At 39.3% G+C, this 23,855-nt stretch overlaps 1 protein-coding gene across 1 annotated transcript in view; it reads left to right on the top strand.

The window, feature by feature from the left end:
* LOC126471208 (dnaJ homolog subfamily C member 2) overlaps positions 1-23,855 on the top strand; it is a 204,118-nt gene that overhangs the window by 18,704 nt on the left and 161,559 nt on the right. Inside the window, exon 2 of the mRNA XM_050099322.1 lies at positions 6,805-7,001. Coding sequence (XP_049955279.1) covers positions 6,805-7,001 — 197 coding nt within the window. The remainder of the gene's footprint in view (positions 1-6,804; positions 7,002-23,855) is intronic.

Raw genomic sequence — 23,855 nt, 5'->3', positions numbered from 1 at the left:
CAGGGAAGTTGCGGTGGCACCCACACCACTGCTACCTACAAGCTCTGCGTCTGATAATGGGGTGGAGATTTTGGCATCCGCAGGAGACCTAGATCCCGCCAGACCCTCAGACACAATGGATATTGACTGCTCAGGTAATAAGGCGGTGGCAGCAGGTGCCTGAGGCATAAACTACCTCATTGAGTGTTCCATGCCTTTCCTGTCTCACGATGACGTCATCCTCCAGTGGAATTGCGGCAGTTTTTCCCACTGCCTGGCTGAGCTATGGCAACTGTTAAGCCTTACACCTGCTATCTGCATTGCCCTCAGCAATGCGGACCCCTGCCCTTCGTGGCTATAAGGGATATTACAGGAACTGTAGTGACTATAATCGAGTGTCAAGTATAGTTTGCATTTATGTCCTAAACTCAGTCTGTAGTGAAACTGTGCCCCTTCAAACCCCTCTTGAAGCTGTGGCTGTCAGAATAAGGATGACGTAGGAAATAACTGTCTGCAATGTATATCTTCCTCCAGATGGTGCTGTAACCCGAGTGTATTAGCTGTACTGATTGATCAACTCCCTAAACCATTCCTACTTTTGGGAGATTTTAACACCCATAACCCCTTGTGGGGTGGCACTGTACTTACTGGTCGAGGCAGAGATGTTGAAACTTTACTGTCTCAGTTTGACCTCTGTCACTTAAATACTGGGGCCGCCACACATTTCAGTGTGGCTCATGGTAGTTACTCAGCCATTGATTTATCAATTTGCAGCCCAGGGCTTTTCCCATCTATCCACTGGAGAGCACATGATGACCTGTGTGGTAGTGACCACTTCCCCATCTTCCTGTCACTGCCCCAGCGTCAGACCCACGGACGCCTGCCCAGATGGGCTTTAAACAAGGCGGACTGGGAAACTTTCACCTCTGCTGTCACCATTGAATATCCCCCACATAGTAACATCAATGTGATGGTTGAGCAGGTGACTACAACAATAGTTTCTGCAGCAGAAAATGCGATCCCTCGCTCTTTAGGGTGCCCCCAGAGCAAGGCAGTCCCTTGGTGGTCGTCGGAAGTCGCTGAAGCAATTAAGGAGCGTTGGAGAGCTCTGCAGTGGCATAAGCGGCAGCCTTCCCTGGAGCACCTCATAGCCTTTAAATGGCTCCATGCCTGCATTTGCCAGCTTATCAAATGATGGAAGCAAGAGTGTTGGGAGAGATACACCTCTACCATTTGGTGCCATACGTCACCTTCCCAAGTCTGGGCAAAGATCAAATGTGCTTTCAGGTACCAGACCCCAACAGGTGTTCCCAGTGTTACCATAAATGGCATGTTACCTACCGACGCAACCGTGATTGCCGAACACTTTGCTCGAGCCTCTACGTCATAGAATTACCCCCCAGCCTTTCGCACTGTACCTTGGTGGAATGATGACTGTTGATTGGCAATCAGGGCCAGACGAACAGCTCTGCACAAATCCAAACACCATCCAACTACAGAAGGCCTTCATGCCATCAGATCTGTGAGAGCACATGCAAGGCGAGTGATAAATACGGAAGAGGGATTCCTGGAATCAATTCACGACTTCCGTTTATTGGTCCACTTCCATTGCACTAGTTTGGGATTCAATACGGTGGATTTCAGGCATGGGCAGTCAATGTCCCCTTACGGCCTTCTCAAGTAATGGGGTCTTGGTGGACACGCCAGAAGACATGGCTCAGGTTTTAGCTGAACACTTTTTTACTGTCACTGCATCATCTAGACAAGCTCCTGCTTTTCAGGTGTTCCATAGGACTGTGGAGATGAGGAAGTCTACAACCTTGGGCTTTCACTGTGGGAACTGGAATCAGCTTTGTCTGCAGTCAGAGACACTGCTGCAGGACCTGATGAAATACATTATGCCATGCTTCGTCATCTGTACCTTGAAGTGAAAGGACAGCTCCTCTCTTGCTTCAATCAGATCTGGTTTTATGATCAGTACCCTATGACTTAGAAAGAGTCAATATTAATTCCATTCTGGAAACCAGGCAAGAACCATAGCACTCCTAGAAGTTACTGGAGTGTAGCCCTTACCAGTTGTGTAGGTAAGACTCTTGAACGCGTGTTCAACTGCTGCCTTATCTAGCTGCTCGAAGCCAGAGATCACCTGACTTGCTCCCAGTGCAGTTTCAGGCACTACTGTTCCATGCTTGACAACTTAATTCTACTAGAGATGGCAATACAGGAGTCCTCTTTATGCCAAAACCATTTGGTTTGTGTGTTTTTTGACCTTGAAAAAGCATAGAACACTACTTGGAGGTACAATATTCTTCACCAACTTCATGAATGGGGACGACGTGGACGTATGCCACTTCTTATCCAATCCTTTCTCGAGGACCAGCATTTTCAATATCGCATTGGCGATGCCTTGTGTGACTGCTACGATCAAGAGAATGGGGTTCCCCAAGGCAGTGTCCTCAGTGTCACATTGTTTGCCATTGCTATAGTCAGGAGCCCTGTCAAATGCTCTTTGTGTGTAGATGACTTTGCAATCTTCTGTGCTTTCTCTGATCTTACAACAATGATGAGACAGCTACAGCTGACCATTAGGAGGCTGGAAACTTGGGCAGGACAACTGGTTTTCGGTTCTCACCAGAGAAGACTACATATGTCAATTTTAACTGTGCTCTTTGAAGTTTTAATCAACCAATACACACAACAGGGGACAATATTTTACGTTTTCAAGAAACTTTGCACTTTTGGGTTTATTATTTGACTCAAAATTAACTTGGCTCCCATACCTGAAAGACCTATTAACAAAGGGCTTCCAGTCATTGAATACTTTGAAATGCCTTAGTGTAAAAACATGGGCAGCTGACAGGTCCTACCTCCTGCAGTTTTGTAGGCCATTTGTTCAATCACCTGTAGATTATGGAAATGTGGTCTACAGATCAGCCCGTTCTTGCTATCTCAAGATGTCAGACACTGTCCACCATGAGGACATTCGGATATCGACTGGAACCATTTGGACCAGCCAAGTTTCGAGTTTGCATGCAGAGGCTGGTGAACCACCACTCTGGATTTGGCGATGTATACTTTTGCCTCTACAGGCACCGAAAATCCCAGCGTCACCTCGGTCATTGGCATTTAGTGCAATGGTCCAACCCGTCTTTGAACAGCTATTCAGGAATCGGCCCCATGCAAGCAAGCCTTTTGGGATACATGCTACTGACTGTCTCAAAGATCTGGATCTATCAGACATCAAAATACACAGCCAGGGATTGAACACATTGCCACCTTGGTGTCTTCAGAGGCCCAAAGTGAGATTAAGCTTGACACAGTACAAGAAAACTTGTACTCCCGATTATGATTTTTCAACTTTGTTTTTGTCCATTTTAAGTCTGTACAACAGTTTTATCACTGTTTATACAGATGGATCCCAGCAAGAGAATGGCTTTGATTGTTCTGCTACTTTTCCTGATAATGTTTTTAAAGCGTGTTTTCCAAAACAATTTACAAACTATGATGCAGAATTTTATGGCATTCTGATGGCACTGGAAAGGATTCACAGATATCACTGTACAAGGTTTCTTGTCTGTTCCGACTCCATTAGTGCACTACAAGCACTTCACCAAATGTATCCAGTAGACTAGCTGATTCAGCTCTTCCATTACTCCTTACAGCAGCTCCAACACTGTGGCAAGCAGATCTTTTGCCGGTTACCTGGCCACATTAGGATACAGGGAAATGACATGGCCGACAAAGTCGCCAAGGAAGCACATTGGGATGGTGTTGTCCATCAATGTCCCATCCCGTTCCATGCCATCATCTCATTTTCTGACAGATGTGTCATGTGTTGGTGGGAGAATGAATGGTTGCTAGTGACAGAAAACAAACTGTGGTCACTCAAATTGACCACACAGGCATGACTGACTTCACATCAGCCTCGCCACTGGAAGAAGGTTCTGCCTACCAGACAGTGCATCGGCCACAACACTTTAAAACAAGGCTTCCTCCTCTGTGAAGTTTAGGGTGTGTCACTTTCAGTGCAGCACATTTTGGCAACATGTGTCCTATATACTGATATTAGGGGAGCCCTCAGTCTTGATGGAGATCTGCCCACCGTCCTCGCAGTTACTGATTCCAGTGTTGCAAGAGTGGTAAACTGTCAGGACTCATCCCTGAATTGTTGGGGAAGGGAGGCAGCCGTTAATACATTATAAACTGCTCAGCATGTGGAGACAGCCTTCGTTCCCACCCATGAAATTGGCATGCTCACTTTTTGGCACTGATGACCATGATGTTGAGCAGCCTCACCCCAACTCACCATCATGATGTTGCCCTTGTAACTACTGAAAAGGCTGATGCCCCTCTTCAGGAAACATGTTTGTCAGGCCTCTCCACAGATACATCATTATGATAGCACTTATAGTACAGTTATGTGCATTGCAGAGGCACACAAACCATCTCACCTTGACAAGGTCTGTAGATCCTGTGTGTAGAGTGTGAATGCATGTTTCAGAATATTTTACAGCCAAAAGAAGCACAAATCAGTTTTTATCAGAGGATTGCAGTAGCTTAAATCATGAACAGATACTGAAGCTGTGTATCATATTGTAATACTTTCGCAGTCTCCACTTTCAGTTGCCTTTGGCCCGTCCATACTTTTCCTCAGTAATTTTCATAACCTTGCACAATACTTCCATTTATTTCCCAATTCTACAGCAGTTTCAAACTGTCTGACACTCACCTTCTTTTTATTTCCTCTTTCTTTATACAGGGTGAGTCACTAGCTATTGCCATGTTGAATAACTCTGAAAGTATTATAGTAGCTGAAAAGTTTATGGGACAAATGTGGCATGGGATAACAGGGACCATACTATGATGTTGGTTTTTTGTTGATAGGTGGCGTCAAGTCAGAGATATGAAGGTCATTTTTTTATTATTTTTATTTATTTATTATTTTTTTTTAATGGGATGCTATAGTTTGGTACTTATTTTCTGATTGCGGCTATCGAGACGAATCCAATGATGTGTAACAGTAAGGTCTTTGAAGGTCAACGAAGGCCACAAAGGGGGCATGAACGTTCATTTACAGAAGGTGTTCAAAGTGATGACCATTGGTATCAGTGCAGTGCTGCAATCTTCTTATCATGGTTGAGTGGTATTTCTTACCACTTCGACACTCATCAGAGCACATGCTCTGACAGTTCTCTCTCTTTTATAGTGCAAATAGTAAATATTCGCCGAATATGACGTATCCATCTAATGTGCCATTGACATGTAAACACTATTCGACAGTTTCGCAATACAGCACTAATAGGAATGGTGAAACTAGTATTGTCGAAGCAAGTGAATATGAATGATTTACTCCTTCGCAGAACAAGTCGATATGCTTCTCATTTACGGAGAATGCCAACAAAATTCAGTGAGAGCTAGAGACATATATGCTGAAAGATATCCTCAATGTACTCACCCTACACGTCTTACATTTAAATATGTGTCTGATAAATTGAGAACAACTGGATCTGTACCGCATTGGGGAACATATCTGGCAAAGGAAAGTTACTAATGAGGAAATGGAAATTGGTACTCTTGCCACTGTGATTTGAGATCCTTGTGTTAGTTCACATCAAACTGCAAGAGACTCTGTTGTTCGTGTTCTGCATTGTCATAAATATCATCCTTACCATATCAGTCTCCATCATGAATTAACTAGTATGGATTCTATTCGTCGCATTGAATTCTGCCGATGGCCTCAACTTCAGATTCAGAGGGATGACACATTTATTAATCTGACTTTATTTACTGAAGAGGCTATGCTCATGAACCATGGAAATGTTAATTTGCATAACATGCATTATCGGGCAACTGAAAAACCATGTTGGCTGCGGCAAGTAGTGCACCATAAACTGTGATCGTTGTATGTATGGTGTGGGATTCTGGAGGACAGAATTATAGGCCCTTCTTTCATCGAAGGAAATTTTAATGGTAGGAAGTACACCACATTCCGGCAAGAAACATTGGGTCTGTTATTGGAAGAAATATCTTTCAGAACAAGTAACAGAATGTGGTATCAACACGATGGGTGTCCGGCACATTTTTCACTGATCACTAGAAATGATTTGCAGAGACAATTCCCAAATCATTGGATTGGACGCGAAGGAGATGTGTAGTGGCCGGCTCATTCGCCAGACTCGACGCCTCCGGATTTTTTTCTTGTGGTGATTCATAAGAGACATTGTTTATAAAGATGTTCCAACTACATCTGAAGCTATGTGAGAGAGATTTGTCAGAGCATGTGCTCCAGTAAATGCCAATGTGATAAGGAATACCACTCAATCCATGATAAGAATATTGCAGCACTGCATTGATTCCAATGGTCATCACTTCTAACACCTTGTGTAAATGGACATTCGTGCCACCTTTGTGACCTTTGTTGACCTTCAGAGACCTTACTGTTACACATCATTGGATTCATCTTGATAGCTGCTATCGGGAAATAAATACCAAACTATAGCATCCCGTTAAAAAAAAACAAAGTTGTCCTTCATATATCTGAAGCGACCCCACCTAGCAACAAAAAACCAACGTCATATTGAGGCACCCGTTGTCCCACGCAACTTTTGTCACACTTTTCAGCTCCTATCGTACTTTTGGAGTTATTCTTGGTGACAATAGTTAGTGACTCACCCTATCTAACATTTATTTTATGTACTGTTCTGGTTTGCAGGGATATAATTCTCGTTAATGATGACACATTGTTAACGGAGTGAAAAGTGTAAATGTAGAGTAATAAATTAAAATAATAATAATATTATTATTATTTTATTATTTTTTATTCAGCTTTATCAAGACGGAGTGTTCAGTGTGTTGGCCCATGGTTTCTGGCTCATATTCAAGGGAAACTGATAGATGCCAAAAGTGCCCTTACTGGTGCAGCCACTGAAGAAAGAGATGATGAAGATGATAGTCCAAATGCAAAATTATTTGATCCTGATGATGTGACTTTACTTAGAACATTAGATCCGAAGGAATGGAAGGTTAGTGCCAAAATTTTAATGTTGATTTTTGGAATATATGGTTACCAGATATTACAATCACTTGATCAAAGTATTGAAGGATGTGTTGAAGTATTACATCAAAATTGGTACAAATTTTTATCATGTACTAGTACTTAAGCTCCCATTTGGCATCTCAATAGCCTTAACATAAGTAGTGTTGGAAGATAGGTATCAGCAACTATTGTTATTGGCTCTGCTGTGTAGCCATCTAAAAATGGTGACTGTCCAGTCACTACCCAATGATAGCTACCAGCTAGTTAATATCATATGAAATGTGATCAAAAAATAATGGGTATTTGTTCCTTAGAGAATCTTTATTTATTCATCATCATCAGCTATGTCCCCTTCAGAGTAATCCCCCTCAGATATAATATACTTTTGCCAGTGCTTTTTCCACTCTTGGAAGCATTTCTGAAACTCACTTTTCATTATGGTATTCAGGTCCTTCTGTAGTTCCGTGTTTATCTCATCAATGGTGGAAAAATGAAGTCCTTTCGTGGTTCTCTTCAGCCTCAGGAATGGAAAGAAGCTACAGAGGGCCATATCTCGCATATACGGTGGCTGAGGCAACATAACGGTTTTGTGTTTTGCCAAAATATCGTGAACAAGCATTGAGTGTGAGTGGGAACATTATCATGATGCAGTTTTCACGAGTCGTTTTGCCACAATTCTGGTCAATTTCTTAGGATTCCTTCATGCAAATGGGACATAACTTCGAGGTGGTTTTCCTTATATTGATCATACAACTGTAAGGCAGGAACTTGTGATGCACTATCCCATAGTAATCACAGAAAACAGTGAGATGAATCTTCACATGTAATTGAACATGTCGTATTTTTTTCAGTCTTGGCTCTTCAGGCAGTATCTGTTGGGACTGTTGGGCCTTGGTTTCAATGTCACACCCAGACACTTGTGTTTCGTCACCTGTTATAAACTTCTTTAGAAGTTCTGGGTCAATGTCAACTTCATTCAGCAATCCCTGAGCAATGTGTACGCGACATCGTATTTGGCCAAAATTCAACCATTTCGAAACTAACTTTGCTGCTACATGTTCTGTGCCCAAAATATCTGAAAAAATTGCTCGGCATGAGCCAAAGGATATTGTGACGTCACCAGCAACCTCTGTGATGGTGATCCAGCAATTTTCCAGAACCATTTTCTCTACTTCTTCCATGCCATAATGAGTAATTGATATGCTAGGACATCCAGGGTGGTCATCTCTTCAGTGTCTTCTCGACTCTGTTTGAAATATTTGTACCACTCATACACTCTTGTCTTACTCATAGTAGATTTGCCAAAAACCATGGTCAACATTTCAAATGTGGTGGTGCACTTTATTCCATTTTTCAAGCAAAATTGAATGCAAATGGTTTGCTCCATCTTTTTCAGAAGTAAAAATTCACCAAGCATTGAAAAACATGTGTAATCTTTTCAACCTTCAACAATAAACTAAATATTCAGAACAGCTGAAAATGCAAACATACGTCAGGAACATGCATGCCAACAAGATAATAATTTTTTTTTTTTTAAATCGGATTGGTAAGCCCCATGAAATACAAAACTTCCCATTGCTTTTTTATCACACCTCATGTGTATTTTGATGTGTTATATATCTATCCCTTGTGTACTTACTTTTATACCTCATATATATTTTTATGTGTTATTTATCTATTCCTTGTATATTTTCATTCTCATAATAACCTGGTTGTTTATTCCTTGGCCAATACTGTTTTCTGTGTCACGCCACTGAATTAAATTTGAAATTATTCATTATGTTGTATGTTATAGGCACTTAGTGTTTCCTTTGTCAATTGTTGATAACAGACTTTCTCCGCAAGTTTAATCTGACTAATCCATACTTCACTGTCACAGGAGAGCAGTTTTCATTGCCATGAACCATAATTTAGAAATAAAAGCACAAATTGTGGATGTCCTTCAGTATTGATTTATGATTTGGCTCAGTGATGGCCATGTTAAACAAAAACCAATTAACAAAATAACTGAGAGTGTTACCCCTGAGTGCAATCAGATCTTAGCTTTTACTCCTTCCTCCCATCCCCATGAACAACATTAGCACCTAACTAAACTTCAGAATAATAAAGAATTTTTAAAATTATGTAAGTTAAATGATATTTATATAATAGAGGGAAACATTCCACGTGGGAAAAATATATCTAAAAACAAAGATGATGAGACTTACCAAACAAAAGTGCTGGCAGGTCGATAGACACACAAACAAACACAAACATACACACAAAATTCAAGCTTTCGCAACAAACGGTTGCTTCGTCAGGGAAGAGGGAAGGAGAGGGAAAGACGAAAGGATGTGGGTTTTAAGGGAGAGGGTAAGGAGTCATTCCAATCCCGGGAGCGGAAAGACTTACCTTAGGGGGAAAAAAGGACAGGTATACACTCGCGCACACACACAAACACATCCATCCGCACATACACAGACACAAGCAGACATTTGTAATACAAATGTTGTCTGCTTGTGTCTCCTTCCCTCTTTCCTGATGAAGCAACCGTTTGTTGCGAAAGCTTGAATTTTGTGTGTATGTTTTTGTTTGTTTGTGTGTCTGTCGACCTGCCAGCACTTTTGTTTGGTAAGTCTCATCATTTTTGTTTTTAAATGATATTTAGTTTTATTAAATCACAAACTAATGAGTCATTGAGGCAAGTGGTACTGTATGCTTCTAACAGTCTTTTAATAGAATGATCAGGCATTTTTCAATGTTTTGTTGGTACTGCCACCAACTTCTAGCTCTCAGACCTCCAGATATCAGGAAGACATGCCAAACATTACATATCGACAATGTATCAATCAAAACTCCAATATAGTTTGTGCTACGTGCTGTTATCCAGGAGAACATGCATAAACGGTAGGTAACAAGTAACAACTGACATACAGAGCGCAGGAAAAGCATAATTGTAAGCAACTGTCATGTAGAGCTTCTGAGGGGAAGTCTGTAGAGGGCTAGTTTTTCATACCAAGGATCTTGTATTCAAGCCCTGGTCATGCCGTTTTTTTTGTGCTGTAGTAAGTGTGAAACTCTTACATGGGGCAACATGTTCCTGACATGCAAAAGGACTGTTCGAAGTTTATAGCAATGTTCTATTGGCAATCGGCTTTTTCTTTGTTTATTTGAAAGTAACAAAACTATAGAGTACACTTGTAGCTTCAAAGAATAAACATAAACAATTTGAAAGATGAATAGACAAACAATTGAATCACACATGTTGAAGTATTATTGTTATTGTTAGTAGTAGTACTAGTAGTAGCAGTAGCAGTAGCAGCAGCAGCAGCAGCAGCAGTATCAGTAGCATTATTACATAATTTTCAGGAATTGTACTGTGTCATTTATTCAGGAACGGGAGTTTCACAATAGTGATTGTGTACAAAGATGTATGTGAAGGTAATTACTTTTGCACCAAGCACATCAGATGAATCCCATATTTGCGCGTCCAACCTGTAGATTGCTGAATGGATGCTAGTGTCTGCAAAAGAACGGTGTTGATGTTTCAGAGGTTCTGGACTCATCAATGAGTGTAGCCATTATTCAGCTGTGACATTGAGAATTATAGAAACATGGAGCTCACAATTGATTGTATGAGAGGAACTGCAGCTTAAGAAAATCATTCTGTTGTTACAGATTAATCTCTTCAAAAAACTCTCGAGCGTCAGCAAAGATTTTGCAAATCATGTGCTTGTACATTCTGAAGAAATGAAGATCAAGCAGTTGATAAATGGAGGTTGTGTTTGCTGGAATTATGTCGTTTGTGATTTTGGTTTCTGGTAGGTTATTTTGTACAGGTCACGAACACTGGCGTCTGTGTGGGGCCCATAAGAATTAAGTATTAACAGAAGTTTCTCTTCTCTGACTTGTTCGACTACCTCTTCTTGTAGAGATATCGTGAACAGCTCTTTGCTCATTTTTCCAGAGGAGTGAGAGTGGGTGATTAAATTTGGTGCTGCAAACGTGGACTGACGTATATGAGCATTCAAAGAATGAGGGTCTCGAAGGACTACAAACAGGTTTGGAGCAAGTCTGCGAGTCTATGAAAGCAATGGAATAATTGTGTACATATTGGCTGTCGCGTGAATGAACTGTACAACCCCTACAATATCTGTAGTCATCTCCTCATTGAATCCATTTTTATTGGCATTGTAGATATTTGCATCTGTGGAGACTATCATGAGTGCACAAGCTGCTTGTTGCCAGTCCTCTGCCATTTCTTGGCTGTAGTTTCTGTTCCGATAGGTTTTCACTATAGCAAAAGGTTTGACTTTACAGCTTACAATATTGTTTTTATCCTTGTAGTGGAAGACCCAGCTGTCAATTGTGCCAAAACTAAAGAAATTTAACTGTCTTGCTTTTGTTTTGCCCAAAATTTAGTGTCTGCATTGTGAACACACCGACTCTCCTGGCTACGCTGTTTGAAGGTCTCCATCACATGCATTGTAATACGTTAGTACTTCTCTTTCATAGACATTAACGCAGCACTTTCTCACCACCGTTTCCATTGACATCATCGTGTAGGACATCTAGTGCCGAATTTGCAGACATCGTGCAATGTGCAAATGTTTTGGTTGACTTCAGCTGCTTTTTGATGCTAAGACAATATTTGAGCATTTCAGTTTTCTCGTTTCTTGGCATTTCATCACTTCTGCCACTTGTGGAGTCTTCTGGTGACGATATCGAAGACATTGACACTTGTTCATGCACTTGTTCACAAACACAGATTCCGCTCCATCTGGTGCGCACTCTTCAATATCTAATGTTTCCTCTTTGGTGACATTCAGTAGCTTCCACTGATCAGTTTTGTCCAGTAGGAATGCTGCATACTTCAACCTTCAGTTACTTCCAATGTTTTAGGTACACAGCCATTGCTACATGGCAATGACAGTAACATTGCGTGGATTCATATCACAAAATGACACTGTCATCATTAGCAGTAGCATGAGGACTGGGCAGCAATTTCAGACCCACGTGTTTGTATCTGCACAAACAGGAGACTCCAGCCACAACATGCACATCTGATGTACGGCAGTGGTGCCATCTAGCAGTCAGTTCTTCTTCTTCTTCTTTTTATTTTTATTATGGTTATTATTATTATTATTATTATTATTATTATTATTATTATTATTATGGTTACTACTACTACTACTACTTCCATGCATGTGATGCAGTTGTTTCCTTATTCTTCTGCACTGATTGTTTATTCTGTGAACATACAAATGTTCTCTACAGGTTTGCCACTTTCAGACAAACAAAGTGAATGCTGACTGCCAATAAAACAATGCCAAGAATTCTGAACAGTCCTTTTACATGTCAGGAAAATCTTTTCCCATATAACAGTTTCACATATTGCAATAGGAAAACTGGTATGACTAGGGCTCGGACCCAGGACTCTTTCTATGGCAAACTAATGCTCCACTGAATTCCCCAGAGGAGCTCTGTACAACAGACGCTCTCAGTTACGCTTTTCCTGTGCTCCATAGGTCAGGCGTCACTTATTAGTTACCATTTATGCACATTCTCTTGGACGACAGTACATCGTACAAATATATTGGTGTTTTGGGTGACACTGTATCAATATACAATATTCGTTACTGATCTGACTGAGTGACATCTGGAGGTTTGTGTGTCAGAAAAGAAACCTAATTATCCACATTGAGGATAGGCATTTGTTACAAAAATGCTTACTTTGCACCACTCCTCTCCCTAGAGTCACTTGCTTCACCCACACCCTGTCCTCATCTAAAATCAACAAAATTAAAATTTGGCACAATGCTTAGGCCTAGGTTGATGGACTCCTTGCTTTTGAAGTTGCAAAAGTTGGAAGACGTCAGGCTGCTAATGGTCTGTGGCTTACCACTGCCACTAATAATAATAATATAATAGTAATAAGACACTGTAGGTACTACAGCAGTGTAGAAGCCATTACATAACTACTGCTGTGTTGTGCTGTCAATTGGTCATCAGGGTGACAATTCTTCTGGAAAACCTGGAATTCTCAGGGAATTAAATTTTATCTGGAAAAATCTGACAAATCACAGGGAATTCCAGGATGTAAAATTCGATTTTGTTTACTTTAATGAATCACAAATTTTGAAATATGTAATATTTCAAAGTGTGTTACTTATGTGAATATTATTTCATATAGATCATCTACGTTTAAAAACTGTGGTTAAACTATTGCTTATGGCTAGTATATCTCAGCTGAGAGGACAGAAAGAAAAATCATTATTGTGGTATACCTCCTCCCCTGCTCACCATTAATCAGGAGCTGTTTGATAGCATTTTCCTCCTCACAGCCGGAATTCTCAGGAAATTTTTTCTTCAAATTTGAGTAGCCACACTGGTGATTCACTGTTGCGAAATGAATAATGAAACGATTTCTTATCTAGTCTGGGAGCTAACTACAATGAAGAGAAGGCATTTTTATGAGATGTTAAAGTGCATGTGAGGTATTAGTCTCATAGGTGCATGCTACAATGTATGAATTGTGTGTGGACTGAGTGGCCTATGTGAGGATATGAGTAATATTAGTAATGATATTTTAAAAATAATTTAATTCACTGACTGAAACAGAATTGAACCCTTTTGTTTTTACCACTCAGGAAATTAAACTTCACCCTTCAGGTGGTCATTGCCCCCACGTTGGGAACCACTGCTTTGGATCAACCATAATTTTGTTCATTTAATTTGTAATTATGAAGTTGTTGTGCCAAAAGGCTGTGAAAGAATCAGTTGACTTGTTGTGTACCATTTTTATTCTCTCTCTCTCTTTTTCTTCTTCTTCATCTTCTTCTTCTTCTTCTTCTTATCCTCTCTCTCTCTTTTCTTTTTAGTTAATGTCACATTTCCTTGATTATCTTCAGTGAACATGCAAGTATTTTTGCATGTGGATAGGTGTTCTTTAAATGGGAAATAACTTACTTCAAAATTCAGCTTAAATCTAGTGTCATTTCTATGAAATATGTCTTGCTGCCTTCACATTCAATATTTTGCAAATTTCTGCTGAACAGTGGTTAGCAGTGATCATGATAATCAGGATTAAATGATGATGAATCACTAGCAAGCACAGTCTGTGCATGCTAAAACTTCAATACTTTAGAGCTGATTAGGCATAAAAACAGGTTAGTGATGTTTGCAAAAAGAAAAGTTACAGTTGCAGTGTACAAGTGAGAATTTCCAAGTAGAATGGACTCTTCTGTCACGGTCAGAGTTGTACAATCCTTTACACAAACCTTCGCACTTAAGTGTCATTTGGGGTGGTTGGCCTCGGGTGTTCCTAGTGATGATGTAGCACAGAGGTGGTCAGTCAGGTGCCCTTTTGCCCTAGCCTGTTGCAGCCAGGCAGTCATGACGTAACTGTAGGCAGCTCACCATCAGGCATACGTCACAGTGTAGCGAGACAAAGCGGGGGGGGGGGGGGGGGGGGGGGCAGCCAACCACTGTCAACGCAAAGTGGGACACAACACATTACGGGATGCGGGGCTACTGTGATTGGAGGTCTGAGTCCTATTTTGGGCCTGTGTGTGTGCCATTCAAAAGGTTACATTATGTTAATTACATTCTGGACATAAAATACAAACCTGTGGTGATATGGATTCAATGGCAGCAGTTTAAATGTACGGTACACTGTTTTATTGCTTACAATATATAATCACAGCACATACAAAAATGCAGACATTGTTATATGACATTTATATAGATTATGATCCAATTTCCCATGTTTTGCTGTGAGGGAATATCTGGACTAATACTACTTGCGGTGTGCAATCAAAGAATGGCCCTCAGATGGCTATCTGTCATTTGTGACTATGTTTTGATTTGCAAAGCCTTAAGGCTGAAAAAAGTTGTTCACATAAATTAGTAGAACGAAAGATGCACATTATAGCTGCTGCTTTCGCATGTAGTTGAGAAACTCTATCCTGTGGAAGGATAGAATAGAACTGAATGATGCCATTCACCATTGTAAACTTCTCCTTAATGAAATGGTCAAACTGCAGCTGTATCAGTTGTAACTGCACCATTGCAGAGACAGTTCTGATGCCTACCAAGCATGGTGACATGAAGGTATCAAAATTGACTCAAGTGACCTCAAATATTCAGATCGTAATGTGACTGTTGCAACCAAATTATTGAGAGACTGAACAGATGATGCAACAAGGTCATTATTAATGTTAGCTATGAATCACATTTGGGAAATGCGTGAATTATGTTCCTGAGACAGACTTCTCCAGCTCTGCAATTTCATTTGCATTGCATGAATTTTAGAAACAATTAATTGGCATTTTCCCTACAATGAAGCATTGAGACTATTTAAATGACTCGTTATGTCGGTAACAAATGCTAGGTTAACCACCCATTGAGGGTCATATAGCTCAGGAACCAACCTTCCTTTCATATCGATAAAAAGTTACCTGTTCAAGCAAAATGAGGAAATGTTCAAGAGCTTTATGCCTACTCAGCCATCTTACCTGATGAAAGAAGGATATACCATAGAAATCAGATTCCAGTGGATCCATTAACTCTCAAAACTATCTGTGATTCACTCCTGCAGACCATACGTAATTTACATTCCTAACAACAACATTCATAACCCTGTCAAATTGCACAGTCTTCACACAGAGTGCCTCTTGATGAATTACACAATGCACTGAGTGAAATTGCTGTCCTGGGCTCAGCTTAGTTTTTAGACATCCCACAATTCAGCCCAGCCATATTTGGGATACCATCAGTGGCGATGGAAGTGAGTTTACTCTAGGGCAGATTCAGTTGCATAACAGCATGTTGAACAACACTTAATTTTATCTTGTACATGTGTCCCTTGTGAAGATTAAATCAAGAAGCTCTTGTGTGATATTTGAATCTATATCCACCCTAGGACGAATATAGCCAATTGTGCTGTATCAGTAACGTTGTTCCTTTTACCAAGGCACAGAGAATATGCAAATAATTGCCGCCGCTCATTGTTAGCTGTCCTATACGGTATGCAATTGTGTATCAGGACAGGCAAATTGCATGAAATTGTGCTGTACTTAGAGGACAAATGGATTCCCCAACAGAGTCAAGGCATTCTTTCACAAACAGTCCAGAGGAGAATGGTCGAAGTTCCCGAATAACCAAATGGACAGTTCTAAAGCTCGCCCTCACTGCACCTTCATATGTAGCTTCAAATTCCTAGAAATAAAAGTTTCGGATAAATCGAGTTGTAATATAACTTGAATAAGATTAATAGTTGATGTAAAATTAATAGAGATAACCGTACTTACCTCATTGCTGAAGGATTCTTTTAACTTTGCAATTAATTGCAGATGTTCCTCTCCCTGAACACTGTTACACGCATCACAATGTTTGGAATTTTAGTGTTACTCAATGTTGTATTTTTTTGGTATAACAGATTGTCGACATACTGAACATGTAGCATGTTCTCCAGTATGTGCAGAAAAATGCTGTAATTCCTGTTGGAATTCTTGCCACATGCAATTTTCACTAGAATTAGTCTCATCTCAGCTGAATCCATATTCATTGCACCAGCTGTCATGGCAGCGAACCAATAGCTTTGTTTACGCAGTGAATACTGACAACAACGTGCGACTAACAGGCCCACTCCTCATCTGTTACGTGGTCGCCCACTAGCTGGAATGCCTGGTGTGAGCAAGCCTGATCTAGCAGATATTAACTTAATTTTTCCGAAACGAGAAGTTTGTTATCTGTTGTCTGTCTGAGCTATTATATTTATATGAGGTATTTTGGCTGGACGAACACAATGGATAGTTCATCTGACAGTTTCATATGGTGGAAGTCCTACATTAATATAAGACACTTTTCGTGTAGTTGCGTTTTCTTAACAGAAAGAGATTGCAGAACTTTTGAGAGTGAAGCTGCTGGCGAAATATTTTGAGTCTATGACTCAGAATTCATGAATACATTCTGAGTTTGAATGTAATAACTTTCGTGGGAGACCAAAAAGCTTTTGCCAACAAATCAGCATGGATTTAGACAGCATATCATGTGCAATGCTCAGCTTACCCTTTTCTCACTTGATATCCTGAGAACCATGGATGAAGGCCACTGGACAGTTTCCATAGATATCCTGAGAACCATGGATGAAGGCCAGTGGGCAGTTTCCATATTCCTAGATATCCGGAAAGCAACAGATCAGTGCTACATTGCAGACTGTTGATGAAGGTCCAAGCATATGAATTAGATTCCCAGATATGTGAGTGGCTTGAAGACTTCTTAAGTAATAGAACCCAGTACGTTGTCCTTGATGGCTGATGTTCATTGGAAACAATTGCATTATTAGGAGTACTCGAGGGAAGTGTGACAAGTGCACTCTTAGGCTGCATTCACACAGTGTGCCGGGATACTCTACAAACTCTTAGCAGTATGTAAGACTACACCATTTCATTTTATGAACTTATTTTTTTCTTAAAAGCTTTACTTTCCATTTGGAAAAGAAAACACTTATTTTTCATTTCACATGATCTTTTAGCTCCGTGATGTTTCTCAATTGTTTTGGAAGAAACTATGTGATTTAAAAAAATCTTATTTTTGTTCACATGGTAATGCAGCATATTAGTTTCTTAATGGACCATTTACCTTTTCATAGTTTATAAAGTCATTTTGAAACAACCCAAATGTCAAACACATGCACTTAATTTATAAATCTTGTCGAGAAAAAGTTTGATCGCAGGTAGCTTACTGTTAGATACGTTTTAGATCATACATTATTGCAAGTGATATATAGCTAAAAGTAGAAAAACATTTTTGAAATGGTAGTGACACTGACATCTGTCTCTGTTCATAAGTTATTGCAAGTTATTGAGACAATGAATTACCAGTGACCAATGCATGCCTAGTGTTGGTCCCTCATGTTGTTTTAATACTGCATGTCCAGGAACCTCCAAGTATTTATGAATTTTTCCCTTGGCAGCCGATTACACTGGCTATGGTTTTACAGTTGGCCATACGTGACATTACAAAAAACAAACAGTTACTTGTTGTCAACATCTTACAATTAGCAGAATGTACATTTCATATTTATAAATAGGAGAGTAAATTACTCTAACATAAGACTTTGCTGTGGATAGACTGTAATAAAAGCTTGTGGCATTCTACTTAATTGATTTCTAACTGGAGATGAAAAACGGCAGAGGCTAAAATGAAAATTATGTCTGAGTTGACTAATGCACAAGATGGTCCATTTTGAAATTTTCACTTTTGTATTTCTGTGTGTGTGTTTGGTACCAGAAGTTGTAAACAATTACATCGACCTTATCTCCATGTTCAAAGAACTGTGTATGGCTCTTAGTAATAATATTTCTTGTAGGAAATTCGTATGATGAAATGAAGGGCAAGTGAAATAGTGTTCCAGAGGAAAATTAGGATTTAATGCCCTGTTGACATCAAGGTCATTAGAGATAGTTAACAGGAAGAATAATGGGCAGGTTCAGTATACCCTCAAACACTGTAGGGCAAGTAAAGTTTATCGCCGCTATCCATTCTGTGCTATCGTATAGAATAATAACTTCATTACCTTATTGGTATTGTTTTGACAGTGCAGTGATTTGTTGATTCTTGAAGCACTGAAGAAATACATTATGGGTTCATCCCATTAATTGCAACAGACATTTAGTGGAGTTTTTTACTTTACATAAAGGAGTAAAAACTTCAGTGAAAAATGTTATTCCTATTGCAGAATGGATCACAATACATGTCAATGCATGCTGCAAGAATGTGCAAGACATGAGACATGTCAGGAAATAATTAGAGGTTTCATTATCGGTCATGTCTTGCTGTGTCTTGATCAAAGATATTTAGTCCATTTCGAGCTGTAAAAATTGTTCAATATTTTTCCCACTGGTATTTTTTTGTAATGACACAGTAGTTGGCAGAGTTGACGGTTCATCGGCTGGAGCCTGTGATGACGTCTCAGAATGGTTGCTTTTGTCTTGTGACAGACAGATTGATAGGGGAAAATTCTTGAGATAATGCTGTTTGGCTCATGGGTTCTGTTTCTACTGACAAGGAACTTTGCATAGCCCTTGGAAGTAAGCTAACTTTTAAGTAAAAGTGATGAAAACAAAGGTAAGTGGAACTTCATTTCAGTGGACTTTTCCTGTGATCACCTGTGATGATTTTGTTGTTATAGATGGGTGAAAATGAACTATGTAAATGTAGATGGTGCGAGTAACTTTGCATGTATCATTACAGTACTTGTAAAGTTTTCGCACTGTGAGATATGAAGGAACTTCTTCTTTAACAACAAAAAAAAGGAAAAAATCATGTATCGTGATACGTCTGATAAAAGTAGATGGGGGACTTGGACATGTGTACTGCAGAAGCTGAAGCGTAGCTTCACCTTCTTAGTCTGGCTACAGCCTCACACCGGCTGCCCAGCTGCTGCCTTGCACTGGTAATATTAAACATAGTAGTTCCACTTGGCATTGGTTTCATCACATTTTCTTAAAAGCTATCCTAACAGCCTGCTTGTTGCTTGCCGTGACAGCCCAGGCACCATTGTGAACACCACAATGCAAAATAATGGGTTTGATATCCCTGTGTGTCATGGCTCGCCCATCACGTCTCAGCCTGGCACACAGTGTGAAAACACCCTTGTTCTCTACACATATAATTGATCTAATGGACAGAGTGAGCAGCAAATTGCAGCTCTTTGCTGATGGTGGTGTACAGGAAGTTGTTGTCATTGAGTAATTGTAAGAGGATACAGGATGTTGACAGAATTTTTAGCTGGTGTGATGAATGTCAGCTTGCTGTAAATGTAGAAAAATGTAATGTTAGGACTGGTAGTGTGCTGCTTGATACAATCACGTCAATTAAATACCTAGGCATAATGTTGTAAAGCAATATGCAATGGAAAAAGCACATCAGATTTGTAGTATGGAAGGCAAATTGTTGACTTCATTTTATTGGATGAATTTTGGAAAAGTGTAGCTCATCTATAAAGAAAATGCCATATGGAACACTAATGTGACCTATCTGGAGTGCTGCTCAAATGTTTGGATCACCATCAGGCTAGGTTAAAGGAAGTCATCAAAGCGACTCAGAAGTGTGCTGCTAGATTTGTTACTGGCTGATCCGATCAGCACACAAGTATTATAGAGCTGCTTCAGGAACTCAATGGGTATTCCTGGAGAGAAGATAGTGTTCTTTTCCAGAGGCACTATTGAGGAAATTTTGAGAACTGGCACTGGAAGCTGACTGCAGAAGATTCTACCACCACAACCTTACATTTCATGTAAGGACCAGAAAGATAAGACAAGAGGAATTACAACATGTACTGAGACTTCTAGACAGTTGTTTTCCTTGCTCTGTTTTCAAGTGGAACAGGAGACGCTATTACTGGTATGGGTATGCGGCACTCTCGACCATGCACTGTATAGTGGCTTGTAGAGCATGTGCATAGAGGTATGGCTTGCCTAGCATGTATGTAGATTTAGATGTAGAACTTTGAGCTTCATGTTGCAAGTAGAAGTAACAATAGGGAGGGGGGAAGACTGGGTGTTGGGGAAGTTGTTGATGTGTCTTTTACTTATTATGTTAGCAGTGCTATGGACAGAAGACTATATGTTTAAAGGAGCAAATCTCATTTAATTGTAAAAAGAGAAACTGAATATTGTTTTGAAACGAGAAAAGAGAGTTGTAGTATGAAGGAGTTGGTTCATACTGAGCAAAGTGGCACAGTGGCAAGGTATTGGAGAATGGTGGTTTAATCCTTGACTTGCTATTCAGAATTAGGTTTTTTGTCTGTCTTCCCCAATTTATATTTGTGCTCCATCTGTTATGTCCTCAACATCAACAGTACCTTAAACCACAAGTGTCATGGCGTGTTCCTCCCCCCCCCCCCCCCCCCCCCCCCCAATAAGACTTGCTCGAATGACTGAAATAGTAGAACAGCCAGTGAAGACAAAGATTTACATTTTAAATCCTGGCCGTGCATACAGTTATGATCTTTTACACACACACACACACACACACATTGATAAATAACAAGGAATATGAAGAATAAACTAGGAATATAAAAGTAACTGATGATCTGGATGAAATAATTCCCTAATTGAAACAAACAGATGAATAAGTAGCCCCAATAAATCCTAGGAAAAAGCACCAGTAGTGTAATGGCGAATGTGATAAAAAAAATGAAAGGTAGACACAAAAAAAAACAGAAGAACTCACAAAACAAAGAAAGATGACTCAAAAAACATTAAGGAGGGCTAAACTTCAATATCAAAAAGATATACTTTCTATGATAGAAACAAATAGTAAGAAAATAAACTCACAAGATTACTACAAAGCATTTTGCAGACAACTCCAAGATATGATCCCCCCAACATTAATCCTAAAAGATAAAAACAATAAGATGACCCATGGCGATAAAAGAAATTCAGGAATTTTAGCAGAAACATTTAACGAACTACTAAATTGCAAAGATCCTCCTGAGCTTTATGAAATAAACACAGAACTCCAATAAAAACCCCACCAGAAAATATAAACCCACCGACAATTCAGAAAGTCAACAAAGCTTTGAGCAAGCTCAAGAACCACAAAGCAAGTAAAGAAGACCAAACATTTGCAGAACTCTGGAAATACGCAGCAGAACTCGTGAAGATGTCATTACATCAGTGCATAGTTAAAATCTGGATTGGAGAACAGCTACCAGTACATTGGACTACAGCTGTCATACACCCATTACACAAAAAAGGAGAAAAATCCAATAGGGACAACTACAGAGGGATTTCCCTATTGGGTTGCACATATAAAATGTTATCAAGAATTCTGTACAATCGCTGTAAAGACCAACTTGAAAAGGAGCTGGGAGAATATCAAGGAGTATTTAGACCCTGGAGAAGCTGCCCAGAACAGATCATCATATTAAAATTAATAATGGATGCCTACAAAAGGAGACAGAAGCAACTAGTCATAACCTTTGTAGACTTCAAAAAAGCTTATGATTACATCCACAGATCTTCTATGCTGGACATATTAAGAAATTTTGGACTTCATCCCAAATTAATAAAAATGATAAAATTAACCCTTACAAACACCAAGTACAAAGTAAAATGCAGAGGAGAACTATCTGAGCCATTTACGATTAAAAAATGGTTAAGACAAGGAGATGGTCTATCACCACTGCTCTTCAACTGTGCTCTTGAATACTTGATGAGAGAATGGTACAACAAGAATCCTAAAAACATAACAGTTGGAACCAAGAGAAATGATATAAAACCAAATTGTTTGGGATTCACAGATGACATGACATTACTAGCGAATAATGTACAAGAAGCTAGAAATCCAATAATGAGCCTGCAAAATATAGCACAAAAAGTAGGACTCCAGATATCTATCGTAAAGACCGAGATGATGGTAACAGACCCGCTAGTAATAGACTACACAACAGTAGACAACAGAAAAATTAAAATAGTGAAGCAATTTAAATATCTAAGAGAGATTATAACACACAACTTGAATGAAAAACCTGCTTGGCAAGAAAGAAGCAATAAAATGATAAAAGCTCAAAAAGTAACATGGCCTACATACAATAAGAAATGTCTATCAATTCAAACAAAATTAAAACATTACAAGACGGTGGTTCAGCCAGAGGTAACATACACAAGCAAGACTCTTTTTTAAAGTTACTCAGAGAAACAGAGTTGACAAAATACTAAAAGTAGACAGAAGGAAAAGCTAGAACATGCTTAAATAAAAAATACAAGAAGGAAGGACAATGACGGATAGTGCTGAATGAAGTAGTGTACAGGGAACTGGAGCCCATCACAGATACTGTACGTAAAAAGAGGATTTCTTCCTTTGGCCACATAATGAGGACACCAGAACCTAGATTAGCAAGAAAAATTATGCAGAAACTGGAATCTGAAGCAACAAGTAGGATGGTCAAGGAAATTAAAGAGGATACGAGAGAACTAGATATAACCTTGGACGATCTGCAAAACAAAACAGAAAATCTCAAGAAACTGAAAGACAAGAAAATAAGATTTAAACCAAAAGTAGACCAACGACACACAATGAAAAGGGTATTTAAATATGAGGAAAGACAGGAAAGATCAAAACAAATGAAAAGGTACTGGACTGTTAATAAAGAACGAAACATGTGCTTACTGAAGAAGAGGACCAGGAAATGATTGACTAAAGTGGTCGAATGAGGCTGTAAAAGCTAATAATAATATTTAATGTTTTCGATAATGATCATTCTGTCTCGTATTTAAAACATACAGGGTCATTTTTTTAAGAATAAATTTCTGCCTTCAATATGACCAAAATTACAGATTGAATATATGTATTGGACCTCATACAGTTTAATTTTGAAAGTCAGCACATACTGAAACACTTCTTTGTAATTATCAAATTCCAGAAATTGTCAAAGTTAATGATTTGCATGTCACCTGTGTCATCGTTTGAAATTTCTTACATTATCAGGACCGCAGTGCTTACCATTACATGCTCTTTGCATCAAGTTATTAACAAAATCCTGGTTTCTTGGTTATAGGGACATTCCAGGTATTACAGACTAAGCTACACAGCTACAATGGAGGATATACAGAAACCACATGAAGCATGCCATGGCTGCCATTTTCCCATTGTCTTGCTGCATCTTTATTTTTATTTATTTAGTTTTTATTTTTATACATAAAATTTATATTTATCACTCAACAAAGTGAACCATTGAGCCAACAGTATCGGGAGCTAACTTCATGACATGACTAGATAAAGCCTCACTCCAGAAAAAGTACTACTCTTTCTTAACTGACATTGGGAGCTTGTTGTTAACAAAATTAAA

The sequence above is a fragment of the Schistocerca serialis genome, chromosome 3, assembly GCF_023864345.2.
Source record: "Schistocerca serialis cubense isolate TAMUIC-IGC-003099 chromosome 3, iqSchSeri2.2, whole genome shotgun sequence".
NCBI lineage: Eukaryota > Metazoa > Arthropoda > Insecta > Orthoptera > Acrididae > Schistocerca > Schistocerca serialis.
Note: the sequence above shows the minus strand (reverse complement) of the source record. Positions and strands in the feature narration are given on the sequence as shown.